The 21,674-nt window shown below is 56.3% G+C and overlaps 2 protein-coding genes across 7 annotated transcripts in view; both read left to right on the top strand.

Annotated features, from left to right (window-relative positions):
* TTLL4 (tubulin tyrosine ligase like 4) overlaps window positions 1-14,789 on the top strand; it is a 27,873-nt gene extending 13,084 nt beyond the window's left edge. For 2 of the 3 annotated variants that reach the window (XM_069781137.1, XM_069781136.1), the window contains exons 7-19: window positions 106-182; window positions 1,096-1,290; window positions 1,374-1,456; window positions 3,125-3,253; window positions 3,898-4,020; window positions 5,543-5,641; window positions 6,216-6,350; window positions 7,082-7,219; window positions 9,081-9,183; window positions 9,786-9,996; window positions 12,282-12,352; window positions 12,949-13,031; window positions 13,846-14,789. In XM_069781137.1, coding sequence (XP_069637238.1) covers window positions 106-182; window positions 1,096-1,290; window positions 1,374-1,456; window positions 3,125-3,253; window positions 3,898-4,020; window positions 5,543-5,641; window positions 6,216-6,350; window positions 7,082-7,219; window positions 9,081-9,183; window positions 9,786-9,996; window positions 12,282-12,352; window positions 12,949-13,031; window positions 13,846-13,987 — 1,589 coding nt within the window. In that variant the 3' untranslated portion in view covers window positions 13,988-14,789. Of the gene's footprint in view, window positions 1-105; window positions 183-1,095; window positions 1,291-1,373; window positions 1,457-3,124; window positions 3,254-3,897; window positions 4,021-5,542; window positions 5,642-6,215; window positions 6,351-7,081; window positions 7,220-9,080; window positions 9,184-9,785; window positions 9,997-12,281; window positions 12,353-12,948; window positions 13,032-13,845 lie in introns of those variants that run through there. The other variant, XM_069781138.1, reaches the window with a different exon arrangement.
* A 36-nt stretch (window positions 14,790-14,825) lies between these two features.
* Window positions 14,826-20,797, top strand: PRKAG3 (protein kinase AMP-activated non-catalytic subunit gamma 3). Of its 4 annotated transcripts, XM_069781147.1 has the most exons (13): window positions 14,826-14,943; window positions 15,256-15,436; window positions 17,377-17,416; window positions 17,749-17,993; window positions 18,075-18,159; window positions 18,245-18,303; window positions 18,598-18,643; window positions 18,773-18,827; window positions 18,920-19,046; window positions 19,156-19,321; window positions 19,491-19,528; window positions 19,760-19,906; window positions 20,086-20,797. In XM_069781147.1, exons 2-13 carry the CDS (start codon window positions 15,362-15,364, stop codon window positions 20,419-20,421), a joined length of 1,419 nt encoding a protein of 472 aa, XP_069637248.1. In that variant the 5' UTR covers window positions 14,826-14,943; window positions 15,256-15,361; the 3' UTR covers window positions 20,422-20,797. The 4 variants fall into 4 exon arrangements, with proteins under 4 accessions (XP_069637248.1, XP_069637249.1, XP_069637252.1 ...); XM_069781148.1 differs by lacking the exons at window positions 14,826-14,943; window positions 15,256-15,436 and adding an exon at window positions 16,158-16,467; XM_069781151.1 differs by lacking the exons at window positions 14,826-14,943; window positions 15,256-15,436 and adding an exon at window positions 16,172-16,467 and having other exon boundaries at window positions 18,078-18,159; window positions 19,992-20,258.
* The last annotated feature ends 877 nt before the right edge of the window (window positions 20,798-21,674 follow it).

The raw sequence follows: 21,674 nt of genomic DNA on the forward strand, positions 1-21,674 counted from the left end.
CCCTGCCACACTTCTGCTAGCCCCAGGAGATGGGGTGCTGGTGGGTTGAGAGGGTGTTGTGGGTGTCAGGGTACTCAGTCATGGATTTCTCTGTTTTTCCTGCAGAAAGCAATGACTGGCTGGGTTGCTGGGGCCACCACATGAAATCCCCCAGCTTCAGAGCTATCAGGGAGCACCAGAAGGTAGGAGATGTTTTGGGCTGACCTCCTTCACGTGCATGGAGAGCATGTTGGGAGCAGTTTGGGTGCCCCTCTCTTCAGGGCCAGGTGTTTGTTGTGCAGGCTGTCCCTGCAGTGTCCCTTCCAGACCATGGCAGCTGGCATTCCTGTGCTGGCAGATGAACCCAAGAGACAGACACAGCTGGGTGAGAATCCCCACTGTGAGGGTGGTTCTTGTACAGATTGAGGCTGTAGCCAAGCTGTGTTCCCTTGTGAGCTCATCTAAATTCAGTCATTGTTGCTTAAAGCAGTCCTTCCTCTGGCAGAACTGAGTGGTAGGGCCAGTGCGCTCCCTGCCAGCGCAGCCAGAGGGGATGTACCTAACTCAGATCACAAAAGGGTCAGGAGTGGCCCATGGCTTGGGGAGCATGTGAGGAACCAGAGGTTTGATATCTATCACACACATATATTTGTTCTGGAGAGCTGTCATGCTCCAAACTGCTTGGTTTTGAGGCAGCATCCAGGTTTGGAAGCTAGCAGCCTCTAGTCGTGTTCCTGTCCTGCTGTGGGGTCTTTCTGTCCCCAGAGCTTATGTTGCATGGGCAGGACTCTGGCATACAGTTTAGAAGCAAGAGAGAAACCACTGGGGTGGAGGATACTGCCAGAGGAAGCTCAAAGGCTGGGGGTTAGTGCTCTGCAGCTGTTCAGACATCAGAAGGGATGAGGTGGCAGCTGCTGGCTTTGTAGCTGGTGTGGGTCACCGTGTGGGTGTTTATCCCTGCAAAGCTTCAGGAGCAGGTGGGTCCTATCTTGATGCAATCCTGGGAGGGGAGCAAAGAGCATTACCCTGCACTGTGTTCAGAAAGGGTGTATCCTCTGGCCAGGGAGCAGCAAGGGATGGGCAGGGAGATCTCACAGCATCTGGGTTCCTTTCCAGCTAAACCACTTCCCCGGTTCATTTCAAATTGGGAGAAAGGACCGTCTGTGGCGCAACCTGTTGAAGATGCAGGCTCGCTGTGGGAAGAAGGAGTTTAACTTCTTCCCCCAGTCCTTCATCCTGCCCCAGGACATCAAATTACTCAGGAAAGCATGGGAGGAAGGAGCTAGCCACCAGAAATGGATTGTGAAACCAGTGAGTGCAAAGCAGAGCTCAATTCTCTGTCCCACTGTAGCTGTAGGGAGAAGATCTGATCCCTTCTTGTTGGTGTTTTGCAGCCAGCATCAGCAAGAGGCATTGGTATCCAGGTCATCCACAAATGGAGCCAGCTCCCCAAAAGGAGACCGCTGCTGGTACAGAGGTGAGCGAGTGTCATGGTTTAACCCCAGCCAGCGACTAAGCACCATGCAGCCACTCACTCACTTTCCCCCCACCCAGTGGGATGCGAGAGAGAATCGGGGAAAAAAAGTAAAACTCATGGGTTGAGATAAGAACAGGTTAATAGGACAGGAAGGAAAAAAAAAATAATAACAATAATAAAATGACAATAATAATAATAAAAGAATTGGAATATACAAAACAAGTGATGCACAATGCAATTGCTCATGACTCAATGACCGATGCCCAGTTAGTTCCCGAGCAGCGATCCCCCCAGGCCAACTCCCCCCAGTTTATATAGTAGGCATGACGTCACATGGTACGCAATACCCCTTTTGGCCAGTTTGGGTCAGCTGTCCTGGCTGTGTCCCCTCCCAACTTCTTGTGCCTCTCCAGCCTTCTTGCTGGCTGGGCATGAGAAGCTTGACTTAGTCTAAACATTACTTGGCAGCAAATGAAAACATCAGCATTATCAACATTCTTCTCCTACCAAACTCAAAAACATAGCACTATACCAGCTACTAGGAAGACAATTAACTCTATCCCAGCTGAAACCAGGACAGTGAGGAAAAGCAAGGTTGACACATAGCCTGGGACCTCCTAGCGTCTCTGGCCAGATATGGGCCGCTGCCACTGTGTGGCAGAGCAGAAGCACCTGATTTTCATCTGGAAACTTCTCGACTGCCTGGTTGTAATACTGCTGCTGGAAGTCTGGCTCTGTCAGCTGCGGCTGGGCTTATCAGAGTGCTGCTGTCTCTGCGTAGATTTTTGAGGTCTTGGGTACAAACTGGCTCCATGGGCTTTCTGGAGCTTCTGTCTGTCAGGTGATCAGCTTCAGCTCTGCTGTGATCCTGCTCCCACTGCTTTGTACTCTGGGGTTTGACATCTCTGGAGGCAAACAAACCTTATCCAGTGCCCACAAGCACAGTCGGAAGAGAAGTCCCAGGGAAGAGGTGGCAATTGTCAAAGATTTGTTCTTATCCAAGTTGGAATGAGTCAGTGTGTGTGGCCTCTGTGTGTGTGGATGTTGGTCAAAGGATTTTCTTGAAATAACAGGATTTTCAGAATCTCCTTTTCCTTTTGCAGAAAAATGGAATAGCTTATCTTGGTTTGAGGCTGCTTTCTGGGAAAGTTCTTGTGAGGGCAGGAAAACTGTCTGGTGTTTGGCAGACAGGGAACTGCTGTGTTGGCTTGTCTGTTCTCCCTGTCCGCTTCCTGTGCAAAGTGATAAGCTTTCCTACGGAAAATCATGAACTTCTGGGGCAAATAATAAATGATTTGGATGAAAATTTCCAACTGTTTCTGCTCACTGAACCAAACCATCTGTGGCCCACTGCATGTCTTAGATGTTCCTGAATATTGTGATCAGTCTTGTGGGTGTAGAAAAGCTACTGTGCTTTAGAGCCAGGGAAAATCTCTTCAAAATGGAACTGAGCAGAGGGGTATACTGCTCATGTGCTGCAGGATCTTCCTGTGCATGGGAGAGCTTTTTTCTCTCTCATTTTTACTGTGATGCATTTAACTTGGAAATGCTGTGCCAAAGGGCTTCTGCCTTGATGCCTGGTTTTGCCAAGTCTTCTGAGGTGGGGGCTAAAGATGTTCCTGCACATGGAAATCATAACCCTTCCCCGGTCCTTGCTTCCCTCTGCAGATATCTGCACAAACCCTACCTCATTGGCGGGAAGAAGTTTGACCTGAGGATCTACGTTTACGTCACTTGCTACGACCCCCTCAGGGTCTACCTGTTCAAGGATGGATTAGTTCGCTTTGCTAGCTGCAAGTAGGTTGTACAGGAGAGCAGTGCTGGGGGGGCGACCTCAGCGCTGAGGCATGTGTGACTGTGGTACCGGCCTCGGCTGGGGCAGGAGGGTGTCGTCCTGTATACAGTGATGCTTAAAGCTGTAGTTTGCTTGCTTAAGAAGCAGTCTGGAAACACATGGGGTCACTGCAGGTGGCAGTGTTGAAAGGGAATCTGAGACGATGCTTTGTTCATCTGCGCTTCCCAAGGCAAGATCAGCTCAGTGTAAAGCAGTTCTTGAAATATGCTGTCTGTGCTTCATACTGCATAAGAGCTGGCATACCAGAAACTGAGATGTTTCTTCCAGTTTTGGCTGTATTGCCTCGGACTGCTGCAGTTCCATCAGTGCTTTTGCTCACCGATGCTCTGGTCTTTTCTTAAGGACATGCTGTGAGGGTGGGATTGCATCTCACTGCCCCAAGGCAGCTTGCTCTGTGTCTCATGCTTTGTCCCATCAGCTCTGGGCCCATGGGGACAGAGAGCTCCAGGCAGCCTGGGAAAGGGAGGCAGCAGGGCTGGTGGATGGCCAAGAGTGGTCTGAGATGAGAACAGAGTTTCTGTCTGCCCCATGGGCCTGGGGGCAGCCAGTTCAAGCTGACTGCTTGTGCTCCTATTGTCTCATCCAGGTATTCCTCCTCAATGAAGAGCCTCAGCAACAAGTTCGTGCACTTGACCAACTACAGCGTGAACAAGAAGAACACGGAGTACAAGTCCAACTCGGATGAGACTGCTTGTCAGGGACACAAATGGTAGGTGCTGTTTTTAGGGCAGTTATTCTATTCCCTGTTAAGTCAGTCTTTTCAGTATTCCAACCCAAAACTTGAAGGTGCTTCCTGTATTGTCTGCTCCCTCTTGGGGAAACTGGAGAAGCAGAGTGATTTTAGCATGGGTTAGTGTCGATGGAATCTTGGCAGTCTCCCTGGCTTGTGACTCATCCTGGCTGCTGCTGCTTGGGCTGTGGTTGCCGTTCATCCCGCCTGTGTCTGTGCTGTTCCCTGCTTCCAAAGCTGCTCTTATCTGTGCTCATTCATCCCCTTGCCCTGTTGCAGGGGCAATGGGATGTGGTTAAAGCAGAATCTGATTTTTTGCTGTTAGAACTTGAATGGGTAATTGTGATGCTTAAATTGGCTAGATGGGAGCTTCTGCCCATCTCACTCTTGACTTCCCTATGGAGGCAGAGAAAGGGACAGTCCTGGTGCATAACTGATAATTTGTGTGTTAGTGTGAATAGGAGCAGCGGTGCCATTTCTAGGCATTTGGGAGGTGGGCTGCAGTCTTGCAGGAGTTCCTGTTCTCTGCTGTTCCATGGGTGGACTGATCCAAGGCCCCAGGCACTTGTCTCTGATTCCATAGCTGTGTTTGAACTCTTTTAAAAATAGTGCAGGATAGAGTTCTCAATTCATGGGTCTGGGCAGGGCTACTTCACTTCAAAGGGAGCTGCAGAAGGTGGTTTGCTGTGGTAGGATTGCTTTCTCAAACACGGACCTGCTGCACAGTGGTTTGTTCCTCTACTGGGACTTTGAGAAGGGGCTGCTGTCCCCCAGCAGTTGAAATCCCATGGGGGTGGGATTGTGTGGGTTTTTGGTACCGCCATGCAAGTCAAAGCTGGCTGCTCCCACGTTAAAGATGAGAGTGGCTGTAATCTGCTCCATCTCTTGTATGCAGGAAGCATGACCTTTGGATTCCTGGACATTAGCCACACAGTCACTTGAGCAATATCTGAGCATCCTTGGCTTAGTGTCAGGGTAGCTTGCAACGCTCAGTGTGGTGTGGGAAACTCCTATAAAAGCAAAGATGCTCCCCCCTACCATCTTGTTCTCCATGTTTTAAAAAAAATTTTCTCCGCACCCGAAGCCTTGGTGAAATGGCTCTAGCTAAAAGATTTACGGGGGTCTTGCTGGATTCTTGCTGAGCTGCTTTGTAGTGCTGCGGGGGAAGGCCTGCAGGAAGGGGAGGTTTGCTGAGGACACCGAGGGGGAGGGAAGAGAAGATCTGGGCCTGACTTACCTTGCTCATGTGCTAATTTGGGACTTACTACTCCAGTGCTGGGACAAGTCTATGACAGATTTATGTTCCTAGTAGCTGGGCCTACAAGACCAGCGGCCAGGCTGCGGAGGGCAGCGACCAGGAGCTGAGGGGTTTGAGGATGGCAGAAGGGTGGCCGTGCCAGGGAAGAGCTTTGTCAAGGCTCTCCTCTGCTGCTTTGACTCCCCTTGCAGGGCTGGGCAGCAAGAGGCTACAGAGCTACCTCCTTTGCTTTTTCTCTCCCAGGGCACTCAAAGCTCTCTGGAGTTACCTGACCCAGAAGGGAGTTAATAGCGAGGCCATCTGGGAGAAGATTAAAGACATCGTTATCAAAACCATCATTGCGTGAGTCCTGGCGCCCCTTGCTCTGTGCCTGGCTGTGGGGTGCACCCTGGCCCCTTTGGCTCTCCAGTCCCCTGTCAGCCCAGTGCTTTTGCTCTTAATCTAAATGCTACCACTTCTTTTGGCTTCAGTATCTCTCTCTGGATCCTTCCTTTCATACTGTTACTTATGCTCATGCTGCAGTAGCTGCAATGGGTAAATAGACCTTACATTTCCTGGGTCTGCCTGCAGTGCAGGGGAGGAGGTCAGGAGGCTGCGGTGTACCCAATACTCTGCACAGCTTGCCACCCACTTCCCTGCTTGGCCAGGGTGCCTGAGAAGAAAGGTCCCCTGGTGCAGGATGGATCTTGTGTTCAGAGGCAGATCCTGCCTGACAGAGCAGGGATGCTCAGGATGCAATGCTGGATCCATACGCAGTGCAGCAGCAGCAGCTCACAGGCCTGAGTTGGTCTCTCAGCCCACCCGCTCCCACAGCATGTGGCTGCATACGCTCTTAGAACTGGCAGCATGTGCCTTGAACAGCCAGAGCTCTGCTGTCTGACTGTTGGAAACAAGCATTTTTTTCCTTGGCTTGCAGATCTGAGCCCTATGTGAACAGCCTGGTGAAGATGTACGTGCGGCGGCCGTATTGTTGCCATGAGCTGTTTGGGTTTGATATCATGCTGGATGAAAACCTCAAGCCCTGGATCTTAGAGGTCAACATTTCCCCAAGGTAAAGCAGATTCTGAGCCACAACAGAGTGGATAATGGCCTTTCTTTTACCACAAAGTGAATTTGGCTTGTGATGTCCCCTCCACCCTGTGCTGAAAGACTGTGGGCTTTGAAGCCTCCCTCTCCAGATTGCAGGAATCAAAGTCCTCCCTGTCTGCGAAAGCAACATCTATCGGCAGCTCAGAAAGCTTCACTGGGCATGCTCCAGCTAGAGCCAGGGAAGAGTATGTTAAAAAAGGAAGGCCAAGGAGGGATGTGTCATATAGGGAACGGGTAATGGCAGAGATTTCTTCTTTGCGTGGGCAGAAGTGATCTGCAGCTCCACTGCCTTGTGCACTGTTGCTTGCTTGCTGACAGCTCCCGGCCGCGCGGTGTTGGCTGTGCAGGCAGGGCTGGGAGCTGCAGTGTACCTCAGTACAGCCTCTCCTGCCTGCAAGAGTGGATGGGCATGAGCTGGACACAGAGCTGTGGTCCCACACAGGGCTCTGGGGATGGGTTTGCTGGTTTCCGGCAAATCTGGGAAGAGGTGGAGAAATTAACTGTTTCTGGTGGGGAGCCCCTATTCAAAGAGCTGTTGTCAGGATTTTTCTCTCAATGTCTCCTGGCTGTCTGTGATGAGGTGAGGGACAGTCTGGGTTTTGTATCCTGGTCAGTATTAACCCGGGGAGTGATCTAGAGGCTGTGAGGCTCAGCACCTCTATTCTAGCACTCAGTGATGCTTCTTCCCCACAGCCTCCACTCCAACTCCCCACTGGACGTGAGCATCAAGGGCCAGATGATCCGGGACCTCCTCAACCTCGCTGGCTTTGTTCTGCCCAGCACGGACAGCATGGTCTCAAGGCCACAGACAAGAAGTGGCTCTACCTGCAGGTCAGCCCCCTTCTCTGTCAGAGGCAGGCTTTTCTCTTGGGGGATTTCATCTGGGGGCTGCTTGCAGCCTGGCAAACGCTAGTTCCTATGCTGTTGAGAGCCTGTGCTTGCTGGTCCTTCAGCTATGGGTCTGAGGGACTTGCATCATTGCTTGGGTATCTGGTTCCTGCAGTCTCTTCAAGGCAGAAGGATTTATGCCCTCTCTGCAAGTCCATAGTTGGAAGTGAGGCCAGCATAATTTGTGCTTGCTCTGCAGTTAGTCGAGTTGTGCTCTCTCCTCTTCCCCCCTGCCAGAACTAACGCAATGCTGAGCCTCACTGCCTCTCCGTTTGCTTGGAGGGCTGGCTGGCTGTGTTGGGTCTGGATCCGCTTACCCTCTACCCCAGGGCTGACATGCTGCTGCCTTGAGCAAGAAGAGCACCTGTTATTTTGCAAAGGCTGGAGTGATCTGTTCCTTAGGCAGCACTCCAGGTGTCAAAGGCTGTAGACCTATGGGTTGGGGTATGCACAGCCTTACCTTGCAGCTAACATGACTGTTTCTTGCATAAGGCTAATTCTTGGGCATGTGTCCACCCAGGCCCCTGCTCCTTCTGTGTTTCACCACAGCTTGGACTTATACTGGTTTCAAACCTGACAGTGGGATGAAGCCAGTCCTGTTCCCTGTAGCAGAGTGGCTGCTGGCCGTATGTCACTGAAGGAGCAGCTTGCTGGGATGAGCATCAGCACACCCTGATGTGTGGGCATGCTGAAAAATGGGACTCTTGCCCTCCACCTGCCCTGTGCCTTCAGCGAAGGGAGAAGCTTGGAGCGCGGGCCTGTTCTAGCCGGGGAGCTCTCGCCAGCCAGTCTGCGGCACTTTGATCACACGCTCGTTTGCGGCTTGTGACAGAGGTGCTGAAGGGCAGGTGTCCTCGGAAGGACCTGCAGGGGATTAAGCGGATCCTTAACATGGTTCAGATCATGCATTACCAGAGTTCCTGCATCCAGGGGCAAGCTTGCTTAACCATATCTCCTGCCCTGGAAAGGATATGAAGGGGTTTTTTGCATATGGGCATAATTCCAGTAGATCTATATGTTCCCCAAGCACAATGCAGCGCAGCCTCTAGGCTCTGCTCAGCCTCAAGGCTCTGCTCTCCCTGTTTGGATCTGCACACAACTAATTATTTTTGCAGCAGAAGAACAACTTAGCTGTGTTGATATAAGGGTTACAAGATGTTGGACGAGTATCTCCCAGACTCTGGCATCCCCAAATGGTTCAGTTGGGTGCTTAGGAATAGTTTAGATGGTTGCTGGTCAGATTGTACAAAAGCCAGGATTTCCCATGGCCTGTGGAGCTGGAGCTGAATTCGAGTCTTAAGCAGTCTTGGGTGTTGCAGGAGGAATTTTTTGATCTAAGAGTTCTCTCCTTCCTTGCACAGTACCAGTACTGAGTACTCGTACCCCCAGCCCTGTGGTTGCAGTTAGGAAGCTGCGTTCCAAGTGGGATGTAAACATGAAATCCCACCAGGCTTCAAGTGCTGTGAATCGGGTCATGGTGTGTCTTTGGCCCTCTTGCATCCTATATGGGTGTAAGATGATGGTTCACCTTTTGGTTGAAGGAACACTGAAATGTCTTAGCGAGGAGCTGGCAGGGCCCTCCCTGTTCCCCTGCCCACATCCCTCCTGGGTCCTGTGCTGATGCACAAGGCTGTGGGTGCATCACTGATCTTGGAACTAGTGAAATCCTTGGAGGAAGTGTTCTCTCCTCCATGGCATTTTCCTGAGGGTGTCACTGCTCTCACAGAAGTTGCTGGGAGCAGCTCTGCCATGACAGAACTTTGTCTTCTCTGCCTAAATGCTCTACTGCCTCTTGTGTCCTCAGTCTGGGCAGTGCTTTGAAGGAGAAGCCCAAGGCAGCACCTGAGCATTTCATAGCAGAGAAGATGAAGAAGGCCTATTACTTGACACAGAAGATACCTGACCAGGTATGACACAACCTCCTCTGATACTTGTGCCATCCTGCCAAGCCACTGTCCCAACCAGTCCCACATGTTTTCTCCCATGTTCCTCTCCAGATTGTGCTCCTCTGTGGGGACAGCCAGATGATGGGGAGCACTTGAGCTCCAGTGGGTTACAAAACAGCTGGTCAGAAATAAATTGGATTTGCTTAAGCCACTGCTGCACTGGCTCATCTTTACATTAAAATAGGCATGTGCTGAGGGGCATGTTACTCACCAGTCCCCAAACAGGGTCTGAGCACTGCCTTTTCCTCCTTGTGTCTCTGCGCAGCTCTCATAGCCTTTGCCTGCTGACCCCATGCAGGTTAGCAGGGATGCTTGCCTTGTGTGCCACCTGGCAGCGTCTGTAAGAGAGGTTGGGCTGCAGAATTGGGGCATGTTCTCAGCTCTGTGCAGTGTTGATGTCACCACTGAGCCTAGATTTCTTCATTTTCCACATGGTCTGTGTCCCAAGATCTCAGACACATGGAGACTTCTCCCTGAGAGGGTCTGAGGCGTGGGAAGGTGAGAAGGGGGACCGACAAACTGTAGTTCAGTTCTCCCTGACCCTGCATTGGTCTTATCTGCAGGATTTTTATTCTTCTGTCTTGGACATCCTGACCCCAGATGATGTTCGCATCCTGGTGGAGACAGAGGATGAGTATTCCCGGCGTGGGCAGTTCGAGCGGGTGTTCCCTACCCACATCTCCATGCGGTACCTGCGCTTCTTCGAGCAGCCTCGTTACTTCAACATCCTGGTGACCCAGTGGGAGCTCAAATACTACTTGAATAAACACAAAGGTAACTGCCATCTGAGAGCCTGGCACAGGCACCTGAGTCAGGCAGGCTGCCTGCCGGCAGTCATGGGAGACTTCTGAGCTACGCATGTTGAGGGAGTGCTGCCTGCCTGCACACTAGCCACAGGAAATGTGTTACCCTCCCAGACTGCTTCAAATATCACGAAAAGCTTATTCTGAGTTGATCAGAGGTGCTGACTGTTCTGGTAAACACAGCACCATCACTTCTAGGTGCCCTGGGGCTGAAGCAGGCTGGGCTTCTGCCTTCAGCCTGTAGCTCTGGCCTCTTACTGTGTTCCTCTGCCTTCTTTTGAGGGAGGAATAGCTGGAGTTGCTAGGCTTTGCTCCTTACAGGTGATCTGTGAAGTGAAGGAAAAATTGGGCCTATTCCCTGGTCTCCTGCTGCTTTCTAATTGATGAAAAACTGTCAGCGTGCACACAGAGAAATTTTTCCTAAACACTAGAAATCTGGCTATGATTTCCACCTTTCCAGGACACAACTCTGTATTTTAATAAAAAACATCCTTTAACGAGGCATAGCTGGGCTGGACCAATTCCTTCTTACCCAGGGCTGTCTCTATCAGGGCAGCAGTAGAGGCTCTTCAGGAGAGAGAGATCAGTGAGGTCTAGTGTGAGGGGTTAGAGAACATAAAGAGTCTGTGGCTCAGGGCTCTCCATCCAGCATCTGATTATAGCTGGAGAGGCTTCTGCAGGAGCGAGCCCTCCACTGAGGTGACTGTATTTGTGCTCCTAGCCTGGCTGTCATGCAGAGGGGAAAAAAAAAAGCTTTTGTCACTTTTCACTGGTATTAGAGCAAATATCAAAGGGGTCAGTAACAGTCTTTCACAGAGAGACACAGTAACCTCATAGCCTTCTCCAGCTGCGCTGTCAGCATGTGTCATCCTTTGCCTCGCTAATACCTTTGCTGGATGCTCTCCTGTCAGCTGGAAGAAAGAACCTGTCATCATCCGCACTGAAGTGCTGCCCTGAACTTTGCTGCTCAGGCCAGGGTCCTGGTTCAGGGAACCACCTTCCCTGAAGCAGCCCAACGAGCAGATTTGCTCTACCCCCTCATTGCTCTTCACCTCTGAGCAAAACCCAACCTCCCCCTGGCCCCTTCCCATTCATGTATGTTCCACGCAGCCCTCCTCTCTCCCCGGCCAGCAAGGTGCAAAGCCCGGGCTGGTGCACAGAGCCAGGGCAGGGCTTCTGAGCTGCCCTGGTCCTCTCAGCCCCCAACACATGGGGTTTTTTTCCAAGGTCCTGGGGCTTGCTGAAAGGTCACTGAGGAGCAGAGTTTGGACAGCAAGGATTCCTCCTATAGCCAGGGCTGGTATCGTATAGCAAACCACAGTAACCCCAGCTGGATAGCATCAAGTTCCTGGCCATTGCTGTGCTGGTTCTTAAATCTCAAGGCACCTTAGCTTGTGCTATGGCTCTAAGGCCCTTAAAAAAGTAAACAGGAAGAGAGCGGTCCTGGATTTCTCAATATTTCTGGGTTAGCAGGGAGCAGGGAGCTTGGCTGTAGTGGGGACAGCTAGCAGGAGGCCTTGGAGGAAGTGGAGCCTGTTCAGTGCAGTTGGACACATGGCTCTGCTTCAAGGTGACCTCACTGTGCTCTGGAGCAGCACGTCTTGTATGTGGCTGGAGGAACAGTCCCTTCCAGTCACACCACTAGTGAGCTTGGTCTGTGCCAGCCTCACCCTCTGTCAGGGATGGAGACCAGGTCTCAGCCCACATCGAGCTCCGAATGGATCTGTGCAGGGAGAAGGTGATGCGCTGGGATGCTGCAGCCGATCAGTGCCGTGCAAGGTGGAGGTTGCCAGAACTGCCCTCCTCTGGGAAAGGGGCTGGTGACAGCAAAGCTGCTCTACATTTGCACTATAGGAACTTTAACCGGTGCAGCCCAAATCAGGTGCTGCCGTTGGCAGGCACCGGGCTCAGGGGGACAGCCAGTCTTGTCTAATTCGGCAAATCCCGTGTTGCCCCAGTTTCCCTGCTTAGCTGAGCCTGCTGCACGGTGCGTCTGGCTCCCTGGGAGGAAGGTAGGCACTGCAGCAGCCCATGTGTTGGCACTCGCTAGTGTTTGCTCATACAAAGGGTGAATGCCCTTGGTTTACCCCATGTTTGCTGGGGCTCAGGCACGTGTTCAGGTAGTTATTGCATAGTATGTACTGCGCAGTCAGTTCACTTGGTGCAGCATATTTGTGTGCCCCAAGCTGGGAAGGCTTAACTCTCTGCAAACTTGGTTGTTTGTTCTTGCTTCTTGTCTTTTCTGTCAATTCCCAGGTCTGGAGCTACTGAGGAACTGGTGTGTCAAAGGGTACCACACTGGGGCAGGGACGGATTTGACCCAGATGGTGCGTATGGCTATGGGTAAGCTAGGGAAAGGTGGTTGGTTTGCCTGGGAAGAGTTAGGCAGAGAGCCTGCTTGTTCTGCTTCCTGTGGCTCCTGCCCTACCTGTTTGCCCTCTTCTTCCATCTCTAACAAGGCCTCGGGAAGTCTGGAAAAACCCACGCTTCTCTATCTCCCACCAACATGAAGTCCTCCCAGTATATCAGATTTGCAAGTACTTCACATCTGAATATCCTTGGGTGCACTGGGCACAGCCCTACATATTTGGCACCTCGCCTGCCCTTTATTCCCCTCCGCAAGGGAGCCATCTCCGTCTGTCACTCCTGTGCCTTACCAGCAGGCTGATCCAGTGAAAGAAACCCACTCTTTTGACCTCGAGATGCTCTGCTCCCACTTACAGAACAGGGATTCATTAAGCAGAGAGCAAAGACTGCTCTGTTTGCTATTCTGGGAACAGTCTGGTGGCAGTGACGATGCACAGCAGTGTGAGGCAGTTCAAGCTGAAGCGCACTAGGGCAGCCTATGGCAGAGCCCAGCAGGCTTGAGGGATTTTTGCTGCGACTTAAATAGCCATTTGGTTGTCTTTCTCTCCTCCTGCAGTGGTCGTTGCCAAAGTCTTTCTTCCTCCAGAGGAGCAGCGTTCAATCAAATGGCTTCAGCAAACTGGAACTGGGCAGGCTGGGGTGAGTTTGCACTGGCCGTGACGTGCATGGTGTTCAGTGTGGCTTTAGGACTGGTGTCCTGCTGAGAGAGAACTGGCAGCAGGGAAAGCAGCTTTGTTTAAGGGGAGAGAAACAGGTTGGCTTGCAGGCTCTGAAGCCAGCCTCTGCTCTCTGAAGAGCCAACTGGTCGGGCTGGCATGCTGTCTGTGTGACAGGGCATGTCTCCTTGGCACTGTATGCCCAGCTCGGGTGGGAGTAAGGCTCGGAACAGCCGGACTGGGTGATGTTTGGGGTTGTCATGGTCAGGACATGCTGACAAGATGTTCCTCACAGGGACCTGCACCAATTCTGTGGGCTCTGATGTGACCAGCAGTGAGCAGAGGCTCTCAGCTGCAGCAAGGGTCTGGGGGAGCAGGCAGGCCTCTGCCAGCTTCCCCGAGCAAAGCTGGGCTGCAAAATGGGTGCTGCTGGCCCCAACAGCTTCCTTTGGAGAGTTGGAGGACTGGGGTTCGTCTGGGTGAGCCAAAGTGGAGGGAAGGCACACCCCTGGTCTTGGGTGTTAAGGGAAAGGCATCCCTGCTCCTGTGCCCAGGTCAAGATGGAGTTGGGTTTACGTGCAGGCAGGGAGATCAAGCTGTGACCCTGAAGTCCCATCAATGTCTTGGATGTCTGTTGGGGTGAGTGGTGCTGCCTGGGATGGGAAATGGAGTAGGTGAGCCTGGCAGCCCTGTCTGCAAATCTGTGTATAATGCTACTGCAGGTGAATGTTGCACCATGGCCCTTTTGATCCTTTCTCGCTGTTCCTAAGCAGCATGGGGTCTCCTTTCTCCTGCAGCACACTCCTCCCTTCAGCTGATGAAGGCCTCACAAGATGCCTGGAGCCCAGCCCTACTCAGAGCTTACCTCTCAACAAGTGCGCTGATGGAGCCGACCAGAAACCTGCTGGCTGTCTCTCAGACACTGCCCTGGTGATATGACCAGGCAGCTGCTGTCCCTCCCTGGGGACGACCCAACCTACCTCAAAGGAAGAGACAGGAGCTGGCTCCGGAGAGCAAGGACTGTGGGAGCCCTCTGTGCTGCACACTTACTTGTGGGGCTGTTTTTAGAGAGGAATGTTTTACTGGGCAAAGAGGAGAGCTGTTTGACTTCCATTTTTAAAACAGATGGCAAAGCCTGAGGAAGTGGGGTTTGTCTGGCCTTTGTTCTAGGCTGCTCTTAAAGCCTGATGTGGTGGTGGCGGTTTCTTTACTGCGTGGGAGCTGGCTGAGCTTGGAGCCAGCCTGGGTTTCCCATCCCCAACCAGCACAGGCTGAGCCCTTACTTGCCTGTGTCTCTGTGTGCTTGTCCTGAGCCGCTGGGAGCCAAGTCTGCTTCTGCCCTGCTGCAGCCTGGCTCCTGGAGAAAAGTCCCCAGCCACCACCCTGCTCCTCTGGAAGGACGAGGGCATGGGACTTTCAACCGACCCATTTCATCCTTTCTGAACACCTGTGCCAACATCCTGACCTCCCCCAGCCTCAGGGCCTGGGGGAAACTTTGGGCTTGCACATCGCTACTTGAGAGAGACCATGGGTACCAGCGTAGCTCCGATTTGTTGTGGGGACAGTAGGGCTACCAGGGAGGGACCATCTACTCTGGGCTGTCGGCTCTCCCAGGTGACCTGCAGCATGTGTGCAGGGACTGCAGGCTGGTGCTCTTCTCCTGGGCTCTGCTCTCTATTTTCTCATCATTTCTCAAGGATTTCTATTAAAGTTTAGCACTCAGCTGCTCTCCTGGCCTCCATATGCCTCTGTTTCCCTGACCTGTTTGCACCTGCGGGGCAGCTCTGCTCTCCCCATGCTTCACCAGGCTCTGGTACAGGCAGGGTTTGTGCCACCACCCTGCTGTTCCCCTGTCCTTCCCGGAGCTGGGGGTCATTCTTGCAGCCCCATGGCAGGTAAGTGTGCCCCCCTGCGTGGTGGAGCGGGTCCCAGCATAGCTGCTGGGGCCTGGGGTCTGCTTTATGTCCTGGGGACTCTCCCGCAGATCATTAGTCAAGGGGGACAGAGCAGCCCAGCCTTGCAGCAGGGGAAGGAAGGGCTGGGTCCCCTGAGCTCTCCCTTGCTGGTTTTGGGTTATGTTCCCCCAGCCCGGCAGGGGGATGTTGGGCATTTGGGCGGGTTGTTTAGGGCTAGGGGAGGTGCTGAGCCCCATGTGTGGGCCCTGGGGCTTGCAGAAAGCCCTTCCCTCCCCTCTCTTCTCCCCACAGCCCCTTGCTGCCCGGAGCTGGGCCCTGTTTCTCTGGTCTCCTTGGTGACAATCTCATCGCTCCTCGGCTTCTCTCCAGCACCTGAAAATAGCCGCCGCAAGTGGAGATGCCTGCTGCCTTCTCTGCTGCCAGCACCCAGCAGTGGCCAGGCTGGAGCCAGGCTGCCCAGCTCAGCGCAGCTGTAAGGGTCCGGCCCCATCCCACCCCTTGCACCGCTGTGGGGCAAGGGCTGTCCAAGACTGGGGCAGCTGCTGTGTCCTCATGTCACCCCCATCCTGCTGGCCTGGCCCCAGCACCAAGCCCCCTGCCTCATCCCTCCTCTTCCTTCCTGCCATGGGATAGCACCAGAGGACAGGGGCTTTGCTCCTTGCGTCCCGCCGCGGGCCAGGGTCCAGCTGTCCCCCAGCAATCAGCCGGAGCCACTTTGTCCCCTTGGCCTGGCAGCCACCAGCCTGCTCGCCCACGCCCGCTGCTCCCAGGCCGGCACGGCAGCGGGCCAAGGGGTTATTTGAACCTTCCTGAAATAGAAATGGAGCCGGGAGCGGGCGGAGGGCGGGCGAGAGGGGGTGGCCCCGCAGGCGATGAAGGAGGTTCCCTCCATGAGGGCCGGGGATGGCTGAAGAGCAGCAGGACAGCAGGCAGGAGCAGGCAGGGCTGGAGCAGCGTCGAGGGCAAAGGGTCCCCAGCTCCGGCTCTGGCTGCTGCTCAGCCCGTGGCTGGATCCAGCCCTCCACCAGCATTCCCGGGGGAGGGGGGGGGAATTGCCGTGCCCCCCACCCGCTCCTGCTGCAGGACGGGCTGGGGGCAGCACCGGGGCGGGCAGGGCAGCATTCTGGCAGGCGCTGAGCACCGCTCCTGGAGGACGGGGGGTCCGCGGAGCGGGGGGGAGAGTTTTTCTGGCCCCAGCCACCTCTCTCCATCACCCCCTCCCTCGCGTCCCCAGCGCCAGCGCTGTCCCCGGGGCCACGGCCATCCCCTCCAGCCCGGTGCTGCGGTGTCGCGGGGTGGCGCAGCGGCTGCGGACACCGCACGGCGGTGGCAGTGGTGGTGGCGGTGTCGTGTCCCGTCCCCCCCCCCGCGGCGGTGGCGGGGGCATGGCTGGCATTGCTCGCTGACACCCTATCTGCCAGGCCCCCGCCAGTCGCGGGCCCAGAATAGCAGCGCTGCCCCGCAGTCAGCATGGAGCGACTCCCCGGCCCCGCTGCGCCCCAGGTACCACCGGAGAGGGTGGGGGACCCGGCCCGAGAGACCCCCACTCGTGGACAGGCCGCCTCCGGGGTGGGGGGGGATGTGGGGGGCTGGCGGTGCCCTTCCCACGGCCAGGCAGCCGGAGGGACGAGGACACGGAGCGCAGCCTGGCCCGCCGGCCCGCCCCGGCTGTCCCAAGCCCCTTGGGAAAGGTTGGGGGACGTTGGTGTAGGGTCACTTCCTTCCCAGGTTTGGCTCTGGGCTCCCTAGGGAGCAGTCCCTGCGCTTTTGTTATGGTAGGGTGGCTCGTAAACATTGGCTCTGCCAGCGGGTTTGTGGTCCGGGGTTGGTCTTCCTGCCACGCGTGCTGCTTTGTTATGGTAGGGTCTCCTGGGGACCAGGGGGCGCGGGGTCAGCCGGTTGGCCGTGCTCGCCTCCCTCCCACCTGGGGCTGCCCTCTTGTTATTGTAGGGTCTCCCGGGTGGACCTAGTCCCCATGGTCAGGTGGGGCTGCCGACACGGGAGAAAGCAGGACCAGGAATTACAGCCTGGGGTTGGGAGAGGGAGAGGATGAGTGCAGACCCGCTGCAGGATGCGCTCAGCTCCGACAGCAGAGAGAGGAGCTGGGGGGTCCTGCCATCCCCTGCCCCATCCCGGGAATCCCCGCTGCCCCCCAGAGCAGGGGGACAAGCTGGGCATCCTGGGCTGGAGCCACCATGGGGGTGGGCAGGGTCCAGGGGTCATGGGTGGGCAAGGGGCTCCCCGTGGGGGCTCGGTGCTGAGCCCAGCGTGCATCCCCACCCTGAAAGGAGGGTTCCCTCTGTCTGGCTTGGGGGTGCCAGGGCAGCTGGGTGGGTGCAGGCAGGAGCCATGGGTGGGTGAGAGGCCGGGCTGGCTCCTGCTGATCCCCCACCTGCCTGTGTGCCCCCTCAGGTGGCGCTGCTGGATGCTGCTGCCTGCCCTAAGGAGGAAGGTGGGTAGCAGGTAGCACCTAGACCTGTCGGAGGGCAGGGGGTGGGCTGGGCGAATGTCTGGCTCACTCATGTAATGACCACATTGGTCCTCTGCCCGCCCTGCCCATACCCCACGTTGCTCCACTCCTCAGCTCCTTCCAGAAGCTCCCAGGGCCCCCTAGGCTGGAGGGCTGCAGTGCCGTATGCTGCCCCCGTGGAGTGGGGAATGGGGGGGGGGGTGTCTATGGGGAGCAGCCCCTCCCACAGCATGCCCCTGCTCCCCCCAGGCAGGAGGGTGCTGAGACCCGGCAGCTCAGCTCACCGGCCAGGCTTGGGGCGGGTTTGCTGGCAGGGTTCCCGGAGGCACTGTCCCCCAAGGAGGAGGGGGAGGAGGAGGAAGAGGAGGAGGAAGAGGACAGGCAGAGAAGCCCAAGACCGGTCACCTTCACGCTGGGCAATGAGGTGCTGGGGCTGACCCCAGAGACCGAGTTTCAGAGTCCCGATGCTGAGGTCTACATGCACTTCATGAGGAGCCACTGCTGCTATGATGCCATCCCCACCAGCTGCAAGCTCGTCGTCTTCGACACCTCCCTGGAGGTGATAAAGCGGGGGGATCAGTGGGACAGACAGGGGGGGAGCGGGCTCAGGGACCCCCTGACCCCCTCCCCACTCCACCAGCAGATCAAGAAAGCCTTCGTGGCACTGGTGGCCAACGGGGTGCGTGCCGCCCCGCTCTGGGACAGCAAGACACAGAGCTTTGTGGGTGAGTGCCGGCAGCACCACCTGGCCCCTTCTCCTGCTGGCAGCGAGGGTGAGGGCAGCGCTGCCAGCCCCACGTGTCTCCACAGGGATGCTCACCATCACTGACTTCATCAACATCCTCCACCGCTACTACCGCTCTCCCCTGGTGAGTGTGGCGGGGAGGGCACGGGGAGCTGGGGCAGGCATGGGGTAGGGAGGGGCTGTCCCCACCTCTCTGGTCCCCTCTTCCCTCTCCTGGACCTCTCTTCATCACTAGCCTGTGACCAGGGGATGGTCTTGGCCAGCCCAGCATCTGCTTGATGCCCCTCTGCCCAGCACCCAAGATGTGATCCCTGCACTTAGGGTGATAGGGTGGGATGCCTGGGGAAGGGGCAGTGCCCCAGTGTCCCCTCAGTCCCCCCATGGGGCCACCGTGACCAGGGCATCTCCCTGCCCTCAGGTTCAGATCTACGAGGTGGAGGAACACAAGATTGAGACCTGGAGAGGTAAAAAGCGGGAGGTGATGGGGGTGGCCGGGCTGAGCTGGGGATGCTGCACAGGGCATGGAGGTGGGCTCCATGAGGGGGCTGGGGGACCCCCTCTCCCACCTCTCTCCAACCTCTCTCCTTTGGCAGAGGTGTACCTGCAGGGCTCCTTCAAGCCACTGGTCTATATCTCTCCAAGCAATAGGTGAGTGCCTGCCCACTGGGGAAGAGCACACCCCACGGGGGGTGTGCCCGGGATGCAGCCCTATTCCCTCACGGTGTCCCCGTCACCCGCAGCCTCTTCGATGCTGTCTACTCCCTGATCAAGCACAAGATCCATCGCCTGCCTGTCATCGAGCCCATCTCGGGCAATGTCCTGCACATCCTGACACACAAGCGCATCCTCAAGTTCCTCCACATTTTTGTGAGTGCTGGGACTTCATGTGCACCTGCATGGTCGGTGTGTATGGGCACAAGCAAGGGTGTCAGGGTGCATGTAGGTGCCAGCCCAGCCCTGCTGTTCCCCACCGCAGGGCTCCACCATCCCCAAGCCACACTTCCTGAAGAAAACAGCGCAGGAGCTGTGTGTCGGCACCTTCCGTGACGTGGCCGTTGTGCCTGAGTCCGCCCCCATCTATACCGCCCTGGAAATCTTCGTGGACCGCCGTGTCTCTGCCCTGCCTGTCGTCAATGATGCCGGTACCTGGAGAGTGAAGCAGCCCCACCATCTCCCACTGCCCATGGCTCTGGCCCCATCCCCACCCAAAAACCCCCTCCTGGCCCTTGGGCTGCACCTTGGGGTATGGGGGAGCACAGTGGGTTGTCCCCAGGGCCCCCTCCCCAGCCCCTGCACTGTCTCTCCTTGCAGGGAAAGTGGTTGGCCTCTACTCCCGGTTTGATGTCATTGTGAGTACCCTGTGTGCTTGCACGCCTGGGCACGAGTGTGGCCCCTTGCATGCCACTGGTGGGGTGCTCACACTTGCCTGTGCCCATGCAAACCCACCCCACGTGCAGTGACATGCATGTGCCAGTGCAGATCTGCCCCATGCAGCCCCAGGGCTGCGTGTCCCCCGCTGTGCTGGCACAACAGGGTGTGAGGACACGTTGGGGCGCTGAGCGGGACCACCTCTCCCACAGCATCTGGCAGCCCAGAAGACCTACAACAACCTGGACATTAGTGTGCGGGAGGCACTGCGGCAGCGCACCGTCTGCCTGGAGGGGGTCCTCACCTGTTACCCCCACGAAACCATGGAGGACATCATTGACCGCATCGCCAAGGAGCAGGTGAGTGCCTGGGGTGCCTCGTGCCAGTGTAAGCTGCTCCTGCCTGCTGCCTGACCTGCCTGTGATGCTCTACCTGCACCCACAGGTCCATCGCCTGGTTCTGGTGGATGAGAACCAGTATCCACGGGGCATCATCTCCCTCTCCGACATTCTCCAGGCCCTTGTGCTCACTCCCGCAGGTATCGATGCTCTTAACTCTTAGCCCGCGACGCTCCATCTTTCTCCACTTGCACCCTCCATTTCTCTCCACTTCAGGTAGGCGCCGTCCCCCGCCACTGCACACCTGTCCCCTCCCCGCTGCTGGGTCACCCACACTTCATCTCTGCACCTTGTCACCTCCCTGCTCGGGCCACCTGGCTCCATCCCAGCCAAATCGGCCTCAGGGGACAGAGGAGGCTGGAGGAGGCTGGGGCTGGGGTCTGGCAGTGCTGGGTGCCCAGGTGGGGATGGCAGGACCTGGATGCTGCTTATCCCTGGGACACAAGGGTCACAGGGGAACCCTTCTGGGGTCCTGATCCCTGGTATCCATGAGGAAGGATGGGGGCATCTGCTACAGAGACACCTCCCAGACCCCAATCCAGGCAGCACGTGGGATGCAGGTTTTGCAGGTCCCTGGACTTTGGGCTGGATGAGGGTTTTGGGGTGTGATGTTCCCCAAGACAAAAGCCCTTTTCTGACCTCGCCTCAAAGTCTCCCTCGAGACCTGAGCCCCTTCAGTGCCATTCCCAGGGGACACAGAGGGGACAGACCCCCACTCGCACACCCCAGACATGCTGCCCACCACTAGCCATGTGCACAGCACGGCCAACTCATGGGCCATGGCTGGCACAGCCCAACCACCCCCATGGCCCTGAAACTGCTTGCTCCAGGGATGGGACTCACTCCCAGGCCATGCTGCCTGCACCCGGCTCTGCTCGCCCACTGCCTGGTGAGTCCTTGCTGGTGATGGGTAGGCATGGCACTGGCACCCATTGTGGCACCCATTTAGGGGTGAATTGGGGAGGGGGAAGCTGGCCCCAGTGCCCAGCTGCTTCCCAGAGGTAATGATGCTTTTTTTGGGGGGGAGTGGGGGGGGAACAGGCTTGGGACAGCCCCATGCCCACCAGTTCCCCTAGCAGTGCCCAGTTGCTCCACACAGAAGGAGACAGGGAGTGGGGTGTGTTAACCACACCAAATATGAGACCCCACTCACCCTGCCATTCCCCATCATGGTGCCTTTGCTCACTCCATCCCTGGTGCCCGCACGGGTGGCTGTGTCAGGAGCTGCAGGGGGCCACCGGGATGTCCCCCTCCAGACCAGCCCCTGCCCTCCCCCAGGGCCTTGCATCCCAGTCAGGGATGGAGGCAAGACCCCGCTGTCTGCTGGGGTGGGTCGGAGGGCCATGCCACAGGGCGCCCAGCCCAGTGCCAGTGCCCACCGGGGGGAGTTACGGCCTCGCACACTCTCTCGCCCTGCAGGCATCGACCAATCCTCGCTCTGAAGACAGCAGGGAAGTGCTGCCATCTCATCCGACTTGGGGGCCTCTTGTGTGGTTCTGGGGTCATGGAAGGAGGCTCGGGCCCTGCAGGGTCTCCACAGGGTGGACCTGCCTACCCACCCCAGTCCTGGGGCTCGTCTTGAGTCCAGGGCCAGATCCTGCCAGCCTCAGAGAGGCAGGGAGCGGGGAAAAGGGGGCCCAGGGGTGCCTCCTGCCAGTGAGCACATGGTGATGCTCGATGGGCACCATGCCGGAGGAGCTATGCCATGCCAGCAGCTGGGCACAGGGAC

This window comes from Haliaeetus albicilla, chromosome 4 (assembly GCF_947461875.1).
Source record: "Haliaeetus albicilla chromosome 4, bHalAlb1.1, whole genome shotgun sequence".
NCBI lineage: Eukaryota > Metazoa > Chordata > Aves > Accipitriformes > Accipitridae > Haliaeetus > Haliaeetus albicilla.